The sequence below is a fragment of the Festucalex cinctus genome, chromosome 13, assembly GCF_051991245.1.
Source record: "Festucalex cinctus isolate MCC-2025b chromosome 13, RoL_Fcin_1.0, whole genome shotgun sequence".
Classification (NCBI taxonomy): Eukaryota; Metazoa; Chordata; class Actinopteri; order Syngnathiformes; family Syngnathidae; genus Festucalex; species Festucalex cinctus.
This window is the reverse complement of record NC_135423.1, coordinates 1,375,615-1,388,502: the sequence shown is the minus strand read 5'-3', so window position 1 is coordinate 1,388,502 and position 12,888 is coordinate 1,375,615. Positions and strand designations below refer to the sequence as shown.

Genomic DNA, 12,888 nt, shown 5'->3' with positions numbered 1-12,888 from the left:
TCTGCTACCGTTCTTTGCAGTTGAAAAGCTGCATCAAAACCTTCTGTTTGCTCTCGTTTAAAAAAAACAAAAAAAACGTATAAATACGTCTTTGGGGTACTTAGAGCATTAAAAAAAACGTATTTATACGTTATTGGGAGTAAATGAGTTAAATATCGTATGTAACAGATTGTGTTGAATGCCCGAAAGCGCTGTTTCTATTTTCTCAAATATTTAAAGAGGACGCAAATAGGAGCATAAATAATTTGATTAGGTACTCGCTATTAAAAAAAAAAAAAAAAAAGGGGAAATAATCACTAAAAGAAAACACGAAATATTGAGGTACAACCCGAGCTAAACCTGACAACATGAGTTCAAATCTGTGATAGAGTGAATCAGCAAAAAGTGAACCGCAAAGTAGCGAGCCAAACTTATTATTTTGATTTTTTTTTTTTTACTCTATAAATCGTAGAACAACAATCATTTTAAGGTTTAAACAACCCGTACGTTGTGGCTTAATAATACTGAGTAAATACATTTAAGTTAGCTTTCAATTTTAATTTTGGCTCAAAAGGGAATCGGGTAACTTTCATTTCCTTTGACTTGAAACTGCGACCACATGAAACGTTTTGTGCATGTTGCACACTGTTACATAACATTACAAATAAAAATTGGTGTCAGTCATCTATAATTCGCTTTTCATCTGTTCAGATAAGGGAATGGCTTGGAAGGACCTTTCTCCCTACGCACTCCTCTGTTCATTTTTATTTTTTTTTTCCACGCAAATACACACACCTGTAAGATGGAATCAAGTCTCTCATACGGACATTGAGCACAGCAACACGCCGCCAGGGAGAACCTCGGCAGTTTTCAGCTGCAGAAGGGCGACTGCCGCAGCAGGGTTTATATTTAGACTGAACCGCCTGGCAGCTCTCCAGTCTGTGTCCTTCCACTTCTCGTTCTGTTTTCTTCTACAAATCTCGGGATCCACTTTCTGAATGTTGTGCAAAATACACGTTGACGCCTTGCAAGTCATACCAGCGCTCATGCTGCAATTTCAGTTCGCTTCGTTTATTTTGGATGAGCAGTCGGGCGGCACAGAAACCGAGAGGAGTGTTCGTTTTTTGTTTTTTTTTGTTTTTTTTTTCAGCTTAGAGCTTACTGGTTTTGAAGCAGGCCAGATTGTGTGGGCCCCTTTGACACGAGGACTTTAGGGTCAAGTACTTTGTTGAAGTTTCTCTTTATTTCCTAAGTGACTTTGAAGAGCGACTCACTCATCTTTTCATCTTGCTATACAGTCAACCTCGGTTTTTCGAACGCTTCTGTTCTCAACCAAATCGGTTTTCAACCAGAAAATTTGAGAATTTTAATGTCTCAGAACTCGTCCCAAAAAAATCGGCTCTCGATCAAACTGAAAAAAAGCCGAGCGTACCTGAACGCGACTCACTCACTTGTCTTAAATGTCCGACTGATGTCATGCAAAGCTAGCTTCCCTCCCCCCCAAAAAACGATTTCGCAAACCGTTTTATTTTGAAATATACCGGATTTACCTTAATGTGAGACGCTCGATTTCCTGTCCGGCTCGTGTCATTTCTTCAGCTTCGTGAAAATCCGCATGCGGCGTCCGGAAGAAATAAAACGCTTGCGGAAAGCTTCTGCATCGCCGCAGTCGTTCCGCACCGCACCGAAGCTGGTGTGAATTGACACGTAGACTTGAATGTGTTCTAATCCTTGCGGCGTCCGTACCGAGAACGCGCCGCCTCCGTTCCGCAGTCAGTGTGAATATGGGCTCGAGTTACTCACACTTGCACTGAGCACAGTACGCTGCGTCGTCCGCCAACCGGTTGATTGTGTGCTGGTGTGCGGTCTTGAAAAATGTTCAATTCGGGTGGTAGGGTGCTGCGATGACATCTCGGCATATCCCATCAGAGCGATGGTGGCGGAGGGATTTTATTAGAGTGACAAGTGTAAAGAGATTTTGGCGGAGTTTTACAGTGAGAACTGCAGAGAAATGAGAAAATGGAGGAATAAATAATGTCCTGGGACATAAGACCGATGACATACACTGGATGGTGTGACATGTAATAAAAGCAGTGAGGAGAGACTTCCACTGAAAAGTGGTAGATACATGTTATTTTAGCAAATCCCTTAACTTTTGCCAACAGGAACAATGAAAATATAGCATAGGCCACATGATTCACTTATATCACAGCTGCTGCTTCTTCTCCTCCTCCCTATTATAAGCAAAGCCAAGGCTTTCCATTATAACACCGACAAATACATATTACTGGGCTACTTTACATCCAAACCAGCAGAAACAGTAACCAGGCTGTTCCCTGTTCGGTCGCTTACAAACAGTACCAAATGCAGTTTGGGTACTGTAAGCTTGTAAGCTTGCGCTGCAAGGTGATTTCTGGCGGGATTTGTGAGTTCACAAACCCCGGAAGAATCCATCTTGTACCGAGCCCGCTGATTTTCACCGATCGGTACACATTTGTACAGACCAATCACAAAGCGGTATTGTGTTTGAGGGGGCGGTATAAGACGAGAAACGCCAAAGCCGTGCGAAACAAATAAATTTAACATGGACGAATGCATGGACGCTGCAATTAATGCTGTTCTCAGTTTCCTGAAGAACAGCGAGAGGCGCTTGGTGCATTTTTAACTTGTATAGATGTTCGTACGTTGAGAAACTTGACCAGACGTTGAGAAACTTGACCAGACATTGAAAAACTTGACCAGACGTAGAGAAACTTGACCAGACATTAAGAAACTTGACCAGACGTAGAGAAACTTGACCAGACATTGAGAAACTTGACCAGATGTAGAGAAACTTGACCAGACATTGAGAAACTTGACCAGACGTAGAGAAACTTGACCAGACATTGAGAAACTTGACCAGACGTAGAGAAACTTGACCAGACATTGAGAAACTTGACCAGACATTGAGAAACTTGACCAGACATTGAGAAACTTGACCAGACGTAGAGAAACTTGACCAGACGTAGAGAAACTTGACCAGACATTGAGAAACTTGACCAGACATTGAGAAACTTGACCAGACGTAGAGAAACTTGACCAGACATTGAGAAACTTGACCAGACATTGAGAAACTTGACCAGACGTAGAGAAACTTGACCAGACATTGAGAAACTTGACCAGACATTGAGAAACTTGACCAGACGTAGAGAAACTTGACCAGACATTGAGAAACTTGACCAGACGTTGACACTACTAACATAGCTTAGAACACCTCCACTGGACAAGACAATGCAACCAATACGCGTGAACAAACCCCACTGACTAAATTTTGTGATTAATTAATTAGTTAACGCTTTAACTTTGACAGCACTAAGATAGATAGATAGATAGATAGTGTTTTTTTCTGTTTTTAGTCAATTTTTTTGTTTTTAGTCTAATTTTGATCATTTTGAATCTCGAAGATGGATGGATATTTTTTTTTACTGCCTCTCTACCATCTCTCTGTGTTTTGTCTGACTCATGTTGTGCCTTGTCGTCTGTCATCGGTGACTCACAAGGTTTCACTAGCCGTAACACGCAACTACCACAACAGGCCTAAACTGTTACTTGACAGTTTTCAGTCAAAATTAAATTGCGTTTGCGTGTATTGATCGTAGTTACCGATGGGGATTCTTGGTCATTCGAATTTTAATTTTAGACAAGAGAGAAATGTATGCATATGAATGTCAATTTCCACATATAAAGTAGGAAAATAACTTGAAAGCATCTATGCTTGTACCACTCAACGGTCTTTTTCTCTCCATGGTCCAGGTTCACATCACGGTTACTGACAACAATGACAACGCTCCCATCTTCTCCCAGCCGTTCTATGACGTCACAATTTCTGAGGACACACCCCCTGACACTGAAGTGGTTCAGGTCCTGGCATTGGACAGAGACGAGTATCACCGGCTAAGTTACTCCTTGCAGAGCGCAATAGACCCAAACAGCATGCGTCTATTCCGCATCCACCCCACAGTGGGCGCTATCTACACAACCCAGAGTTTGGACCACGAGGCTTGTGCGCAGCACATACTGACGGTTATGGTAAGAGATCTTCAGGTGGAGGTGGACTGACCCATGGACTAGTTTTGAATGTGTTATTTTCTGTTCAATGTTTATATTTTAACATAAAAACGGAGAGGGTGGTTGACTGGTTAGCACGTCCGCCTCTCAGTTCTGAGGACTCGGATTCGAGTCCGGGCTCCGGGTATTCCTGGGTGGAGTTTGCATGTTCTCCCCGTGCCCGCGTGGGTCTTCTCCGGGTACTCCGGTCTCCTCCCACATTCCAAAGACATGCGTGGCAGGTTCATTGGGCGCTCCGAATTGTCCCGTCGGTGTGCTTGTGAGTGTGGATGGTTGTTCGTCTCTGTGTGCCCTGCGATTGGCTGGCAACTAGTCCAGGGTGTCCCCCGCCTACTGCCCAGAGCCAGCTGAGATAGGCGCCAGCACCCCCTGCAAACCTTGTGAGGAATAAGAGGTCACGAAAATGGATGGATGGATAATAACAGAGATTTAATGATCATCATAAGCATGTAAGGTTACATAAAAACAGTAATCAGATTACAAACAGATATATGTTGTACCTGGAAATCCTCCACTGGGAACATAAGGCAAAACAGGGCAGGGTCAGTATTTCATTATATAAACATGAATCTTCTAAGTGACTGGATACAACAAACTCAATGAAGAGTGTTGACGGTCTGGAAATGTGGTGGAGTCCAAGACCGGCGCAAGACAGTAAGGCAAGTTGCTAATTGGTAGAATGACGTCCATCTGCTCGCCGGCTCCAACACGCCTTTGTCGAAACCGGCAATTAGCATATACACACACACGGGCACAGAGAGGTGAGAGTTGGCACTCAGGATGATGAGAGAGAGAGGACCTGTTAATGAAATGCAAATATTGCAAGAATTAGCTGCCACTTCTCAGAGGCTATGTTGGAACATTTGTAAAAACATTCATGGAAGGTGTGAACGTTGAATGTGCTATCACATCGTGTTTGGTTAACAGTAATTATTTGAAGTTGTGTACGGTGCTGTAGTCCGCCTTTTGCCCTAACGTCAGCACCGAAACGGTCTACAGTCACGTAATGCTCATTTAGGTCCATCGAAATCACTTTTCCAACATCTGGCTCCATTATTGGTACCAACATTTGACAATGTGTCCTCCCACAGGTTAAAGACCAAGAATTCCCATACCGGAAGAACCTGGCTCGTGTGCTAGTAGAGGTGGAAGATATAAATGACCATGTACCGATATTTACTAGCGCACTGTATGAGGGTTCAGTCTATGAGTCAGCAGCTGTGGGATCAGCAGTCGTACAGGTGACTGCCTTGGACAAAGACAAAGGAAAGAATGGAGAGCTTCACTACTCTATTGAATCAGGTTGGCACACCTGAATACGTTTTAACGTACTTCGAAATGATCATTCTTAAACGAACATGTGCTTTGTTTTGTTTTATTTTCTCCTGTTCAAACAGGGAACATTGGAAATTCGTTTCATATTGAGCCGGCTTTGGGAATCATCACAGTCGCACATGACCTTGACTTGTCCAGTATTGGTCACTATATACTCACGATCAGAGTCACAGACAATGGCTCCCCCTCCCTGTCCACAACCACGATAGTGCGTATTGTCGTCACTCTCTCAAACAATGCCGGTCCAAAGTTCCCTCAGCCTGAATACCAAGCCGACGTCGCAGAAAATGCAGTGATTGGGACCTCTGTCACCACAGTCAGTGCAGTCAGTCAGTCCACGCTCACTTACGATATCAAACAGGGGAACTCCAATCGGATTTTTCAGATAAACCAGTACAGTGGAGTAATTACAACTCAAACGTCTCTGGACTATGAGGCCAGAGCATCTTTTACGCTCACGGTACAAGCTACCAACATGGCCGGCTTGGCCTCCAATGCGACTCTTTTGATCCAAGTTTTGGATGAGAATGATAACCCGCCAGTGTTCAAGCAACTTCACTATCACGGCAGCATCAGCGAAGCCGCACCAGTCAACAGTCTAGTTTTAAATACAGAAGGTTCCCCGCTGGTTATCAGGGCCACAGATGCTGATCATAACCAAAATGCTCTGCTCATATATCAGATTGTCGAAGACACGGCAAAAATGATTTTCACAGTGGACTCGGGTACAGGCTCAATCAGGACCATTGCAAATCTAGACCATGAGACATCTTCTATCTTCCACTTTCATGTTCAAGTCAGGGATAATGGCCGACCGCAGTTGACAGCGGACAGCCCGACTGAGGTTACAGTACAAGTTATAGACATAAATGATTCACCACCTCGTTTCACCCAGAGTAACTATGAAACAGTTGTGCTTCTACCAACCTATGTTGGAGTGGAAGCACTGCAGGTGTCAGCCATTGACCCAGACAAACAAGCAACAGGACTCACCTACTCTTTCACGGATGGAGCACTGGAGCATTTTTCCATCAAACCTTCCAATGGGATTATAATAGTTAAAAACAACAGCTTCTCCAAAGAACGTTTCCGGTTCAGTGTCAAAGTCTCAGATGGGAAATTTTCCACCACAGCTATGGTAACCATTCTTGTGCGCGAAGCTCTTGATTCTGGTCTCAGCTTCACGAATAATCTTTACACTTCCTCGATTCAAGAGAACGAATCGAACATCACCAAGGTGGCTGTCGTCAATGCTGTTGGAAACCATCTCAATGAACCACTAAAGTACACATTGTTGAACCCTGGTAAACGCTTTAAAATCCGTCCAACTTCAGGGGTGATCCAAACCACAGGTTTGCCCTTTGACCGCGAAGAGCAAGAATTCTACGAACTGGTTGTGGAAGCAAGAAGGGAGCACGACCGTTTGCACGTCGCCAGAGTTATGGTGAAAGTCCAGGTGGAAGACATCAATGACAATGCCCCTGTATTTGTTGGACTTCCTTATTATGCAGCTGTTCAAGTCGAAGCTGAGCCGGGATCCCACATTTTCAAAGTCATGGCAGTTGATGGGGATAAAGGAATTAACGGAGAGGTGTCGTATTACCTCAAGGATGACCATGGTCATTTTGAAATCAATCGTCAAATGGGCAATCTTAAGCTCAAGAGGGCCTTTGAGTCTGACGTGTCCAATATGGAGTACCTGATGGTGATATATGCCAGAGATGGGGGTTATCCACCTCTCTCTTCTACAATTGAATTTCCTATTACAGTTGTCAACAAAGCCATGCCTGTCTTTGACAAATCTTTTTATTTGGTGTCTGTCAATGAAGATGTGGCAGTGCACACGCCTATCCTTGGCATTAACGCAACGAGTCCTGAAGGTCAGAGTATCTTTTACACCATCGTTGATGGAGATCCATCTTTTCAGTTTGACATTGGTTTTGACACCGGAGTCATAAGTGTCATCCATTCCTTGGACTATGAAACAGCTTCCTATTATCATCTGACCATCAGAGCAACTGACTATCTAACTGGCGCCCGTTCCGAGGTTGATGTGAATGTGGCCGTTCAGGATGTTAATGACAATGTCCCCATTTTCCAGAAAATGTCCTACTCGGTGGTTTTATCGGAAACGGCCGTGATTGGGACTCCAGCTCTTCAGGTCATCGCCACTGACAAAGACTCAGAGAAGAATAATATTGTTCTTTACCAGATCTTATCCGATTCACACAACAACACAGACTACTTCCACATCGACAGTAGCAGTGGACTAATCCTGACTGCACGTATGCTGGACTATGAACAAGTCCAAAAGTATGACTTCATCGTCAGAGCTACCGATAATGGCTTTCCACCTTTAAGTAGCGACATGTCTGTCACCGTTGTGGTGAACGACACAAACGACAATCCTCCAGTTTTCAACCAGCTGCTTTATGAAGCCCATGTGAATGAGCTGGCGCCAAAGGGTCAATTTGTCACCTGCGTCCAAGCCTCGGATGCTGACAACTCTGATTTTAACAAGCTGGAGTACAGTATTTTGTCCGGAAATGAAAGAATGAACTTTGCGATGGAGAAAAAGAGCGGAATTATCACCTTGTCCAACCACAACAAAGAACGGATGGAACCCGTTTACAGTCTTAATGTTTCGGTGTCAGATGGGGTCTTCACCAGCACTGCACAAGTTCATGTTAAAGTCTTGGGAGCCAACTTGTATAGCCCGATGTTTGGACTGAATGTATATGAAGCGGAGCTGAGAGAAAATGCTGCAGCAGGAACCAACGTTATCCAGGTAAGATTAAATGCAGTTATTACATTCATGAAGCGTTTCTTATTTTATTGTGATTGGAAAAGAGCCTTGCATATTCATTGTTTTGTTTCTTTTCTTTTATAAATTAAAGGTAAAGGCAACCGATGCGGACCCAGGTGTTTTTGGTCAAGTTACCTATTCATTTGTCAATGATGTTGGCAAGAACCAGTTCAGCATTGATGCGAGTGGCCAAATCACCACGTTGGAAAAGCTTGATCGCGAGGACCCCGCGAATGAAGATATCGTTTTGACTGTGCTCGCCCAAGACTCAGGCGGACGTGTTTCGTACTGTACAGTGCAAGTCACACTTTTGGATGACAATGATAATGCACCGCATTTCAGTGCCACTGAATACAGAGCTTCTGTCAAATCGGATGTTGCGAATGGGTTTTTGGTGACACAAATTCAGGCCAGTGATCCCGATGACGGTACCAATGCCAGGGTTACGTATTCGCTCTACAGTGAGGCACACGTCCCTGTGGCAGACATTTTGGAGATTGATCCTGAAAACGGCTGGATGGTGACAAAGGGAAGCTTCGGCCATTTGAGGAACTCCGTGTTATCTTTCTTCGTGAAAGCTCTGGATGGCGGAAATCCAGTTCGCCACTCTCTAGTGTCAGTCTACATTCATGTTCTTTCCCCAGATTCCATCATTCCCTCATTTAGCCAACATCCATATTTATTTAGCATGCCAGAGGACACACTCATAGGCTATGCTATTGGTATGGTCCACCTGAACAGTCCGCCGGGATATGACACCCTTAGAGCTACATTTTCCCTGGTTAATGGAGAGAATGGAGAAAACAACAAAGATGAAGTGTTTGTGATCGAAAAAGATACTGGTGTTCTCAAGATTGATAAGCTCTTGGACCACGAGCATATCAAAGAATACCACTTCAAGGTTATTGCCACCGTGCAACAGGCCAAGCTGGATTCTATAACGTCTGTTGACGTTCATGTGAAAGTACTCGACCTAAATGATAATAAACCATCTTTTGAGGCCGTCTCCTATGAAGCCACTGTTTTGGAAGGAATGCCAGTTGGAACGAGAGTTATTCAAGTCCAAGCACATGACCCAGACTCGGCTGCCAATGGACAAGTAACTTACAGTCTTGGGACCTTCATCCATTCAGAAGGTGATTCCACCGAATTAGTTGCAATGTTCAGTATTGACTCCAACGCAGGCTGGATTTCCACCCGCAAGAACCTGGACCACGAGTCCAATCCGTCATACGCCTTCACAGTGATTGCCTCAGATCTCGGGGAGGCGTTATCTCTTTCCAGCACGACCACCGTCACAGTGGCAGTGTCAGACGTCAATGACAACCCGCCGAGTTTCCTGGAGCAACGCTACGTTGGGACAGTTAACGAGAGCGACTCGCCAGGAGAAGTTGTCGCTGTGCTGAACACGAAAGATGATGACAGTTCTACCATTAACCGACAAGTCAGCTATCACATTACCGGTAAGGACAGTTTAATTGTTGTATTTGAAATACTGTAACGTATGTTAAAATGATATTGACACGAGTTCTAGCTTCCTGGAATGTGTACCAGGATAAGGGTTTGGGCAAGACAATTATTATGGTAGAGAAATACCATGGAAAGATTTTCAGAGAAGCATTTGTTTCAAAAACGTTTTTCATGACTGAGGGCTTTTAACCGTCTAAAATTCTCTACATGTCTTGCAGTGAACATTTGTGTCTGTAGTTGTTAAATACGTTGTGTAATTGTGAGGTTAACCAAACATTCATTGAGGACTTTCCCTGGGAACTTAATGAGCCCCATGTCACATTATTTTCCAAATGAAACAGTTTAATTTGTTTGGGTAATTTTAGCGAGGCAAAACGAAAAAGTCGACTCACAGATAAACACACAGATAAAGAGATACAATATACTGCATATTGAGGGCAAAAGAAACAATGGAAATTGTGGGATTAGTTCTGCGCTTGATTAAATAGAATGCATTAAGATCAAAGGATTACTTCTTTCATTGGCAAATAAGATAGTAATGAAGCTGGAACTTACCATGAGACGGAGAGGCACCGCCGAGAGACGGGAGATAAAAGATCTAATGAATAACTTTTGATGGAAGAAATTCATTCTCTTAATTACATTGCAATCAGTGTCAACTAGACCGGCATCCTGATTTGTGTTCTCTACACTTGACAGCTGAGTAGGAAAATAGTAGGTGGGATTCACTTGTACCTGACTTTTCGTCCTTCAAGGTACTCAAAGCGCTTTTACACTGCCTGCTTATTCATCCAGTCATACCGTGATTAATAAGATACATATATATATATATATATATATATATATATATATATATATATATATATATATATATATATGTTAGGGCTGGGAATCTTTGACTGTCTCACGATTCGATTCAATTACGATTTTTGGGTCTACGATTCGATTCACAATCGATTTTCGATTCTCGATTCAAACGATTTTCATTTCAAAATAATTTGATTGACAAATGATTTCTGCTTCAATTTACAGATATGCACAACATTGTCATGATCTACGCCAGTCTGCTTTGCAAGACAAAATGACAAATAGAGAAAAAGTGTCTTTTTTTTGTTTTGTTTTGTTTTGTTTTTTGTTTAAACATTTATTAATTTTGTATTGTACGTGCCTTTTTCCACAAAAACAGCATGTGGGATACAACTGCCTTTTCCCCTTCTTCTTCATTTCTAATTTAAATAAAATAGATTTTTGGATATTAATATAGATTCGATTTGATTAATAAATGAGAATCTCGATTCTTTTATGAATCGATTTTTTTGCACACCCCTAATATATATATATATATATATATATATATATATATATATATATATATATATATATATATATATATATATATATATATTATTGTTTATATGTTCAATAAAAATCAATCAATGATATTGGTGAAAATGTGCAATGTAGAATAATAGAATGTCAGAATGTAAATCATAAATATATTGAATTTTACATTTACATGCATACATTCAGCAGTAATAGAAATAAATAATAAACTGGCATGAAGTAATGTTCAGAATATTTGCTTGTATAGTCTAATCAGTTGTAATGATCAAAAAGCAAAATGATATAAATTACATTGACACCAGATTGATTGCCCTGTGTTTCTCTGTGATTTCCAGGTGGGAACTATCGTGGTGTTTTTGCGCTGGGTCTGGTCCAGGGTGAATGGAAAATGTATGTGAAAGGACTGCTGGACAGGGAGGAACGCAACCTCTACATTATTAATGTCACTGCAAGCGATGGACTATTTGTTTCCCAAGCAACCGTGGAGGTCACCGTGATGGACGCCAATGATAACAAACCCATCTGTGACCAGGTGACTATTAAGCTCGCTCTTCGTTTTTTTTTTTTTTGGATGCACTGAAATGCGGATGTATCAGAGGCCTATAAATTATTTTAGACTGCATGTAGCAAGCTGGTGTCAAAGCTTCATGAATTATTTAATCTGAGGGCTGTGTGTCTGAGTGTGTTTGTGAACGTATGTCCACAGGCACTCTATACTGCATCCGTTCCAGAGAATATCCCGGTGAATACTGTGCTGCTAAGGGTCGGTGCGACTGATAAAGATGCGGGCATCAGTGCTTGGATCCAGTACTCATTGCATGGCCTCGGATCTCATGACTTCAGTATCGACCCAGACACCGGTATGAATGCAACTTGGCTATATTTTCGTGCACAGTGCTAGGCTAGCGCATCTACATCTGCGGGGAGGCGGGTTAGACCTTGTTTTGGTATGTTCACAGACACGTGCAAGCCAGCGCAACACGGTGCATTTAAAAAAAAAAAAGGGGCTCTACTCCCTGTGGCGAAGACTCGTGATGTTAAAATGAAGCCGGTACCTCGAAGCAAGCGCCGAACTTCCTGAATCACACCGCTTCAAAATTGTGCTTTCGGAGCTCACATTGTCCTGCAAATGTCACGTGACTGATGACGTCCGAAGCTTCATACGTCACAGCGAGTCATGACAGCTCGAATCGGATTGGTTGCTGTGACATCCTGTCAAACCAATGTTGTCGTTTTTTTTCATTAATCCTTTTAAAATGAAGATCCACATAAGACCGACTTAATTATTTTATGAAACATCAATTTGCAACTTCGTTTCATAAACAAAATGAACAGCACTCCACGGAAATTCTGGATGTGACTGCTGACTCTTGCAAGGTGGAAAGCCGAATGCACTGAACAGATTGCCAAATGTTGGTGTACTTTACCTCTCAATCAGTCAGCAAGCTAGCATTAGCATGCTAAGCTAACGTAAAATTAGCATTAGCATGATAACTTAGCATTAGCATTAACATGACAAGTTAGCATTAGCATTAATATGCTAACTTAGTGTTAGCGTGCTAATTTAGCATTGGCTTGCTAAGCTAGCATTTAGCATGCTAATGCGAAAAATTGCAACAAAATGAGCTAAAAATCATACTGGTCGGTTAATGTATGTTTGCACAGTGTGGCTTGGAAAAAGGTGCTTAATTTGTGGCTCTTTTCCCCCCTTCTACATTCATTCCTATGGGGTTTTTTGGTGGTTTTTTGGGGGAATTGCGTCGCCATGGTAACTCGGAATTCTGGGGAAAAAAATGGTTCCCCGCCGAATCCGATCGAGCCGCATCTTTTGATACCTCATTTGTGCC

At 42.4% G+C, this 12,888-nt stretch overlaps 1 protein-coding gene across 4 annotated transcripts in view; it reads left to right on the top strand.

Moving 5' to 3' along the window:
• Positions 1 to 12,888, top strand: part of fat3a (FAT atypical cadherin 3a) — a 140,856-nt gene that overhangs the window by 96,923 nt on the left and 31,045 nt on the right. For all 4 annotated transcript variants that reach the window (XM_077542102.1, XM_077542101.1, XM_077542100.1 and 1 more), the window contains 6 exons: positions 3,772 to 4,047; positions 5,178 to 5,388; positions 5,484 to 8,209; positions 8,319 to 9,690; positions 11,377 to 11,573; positions 11,748 to 11,901. In XM_077542102.1, the coding sequence (XP_077398228.1) occupies positions 3,772 to 4,047; positions 5,178 to 5,388; positions 5,484 to 8,209; positions 8,319 to 9,690; positions 11,377 to 11,573; positions 11,748 to 11,901 (4,936 nt within the window). The remainder of the gene's footprint in view (positions 1 to 3,771; positions 4,048 to 5,177; positions 5,389 to 5,483; positions 8,210 to 8,318; positions 9,691 to 11,376; positions 11,574 to 11,747; positions 11,902 to 12,888) is intronic.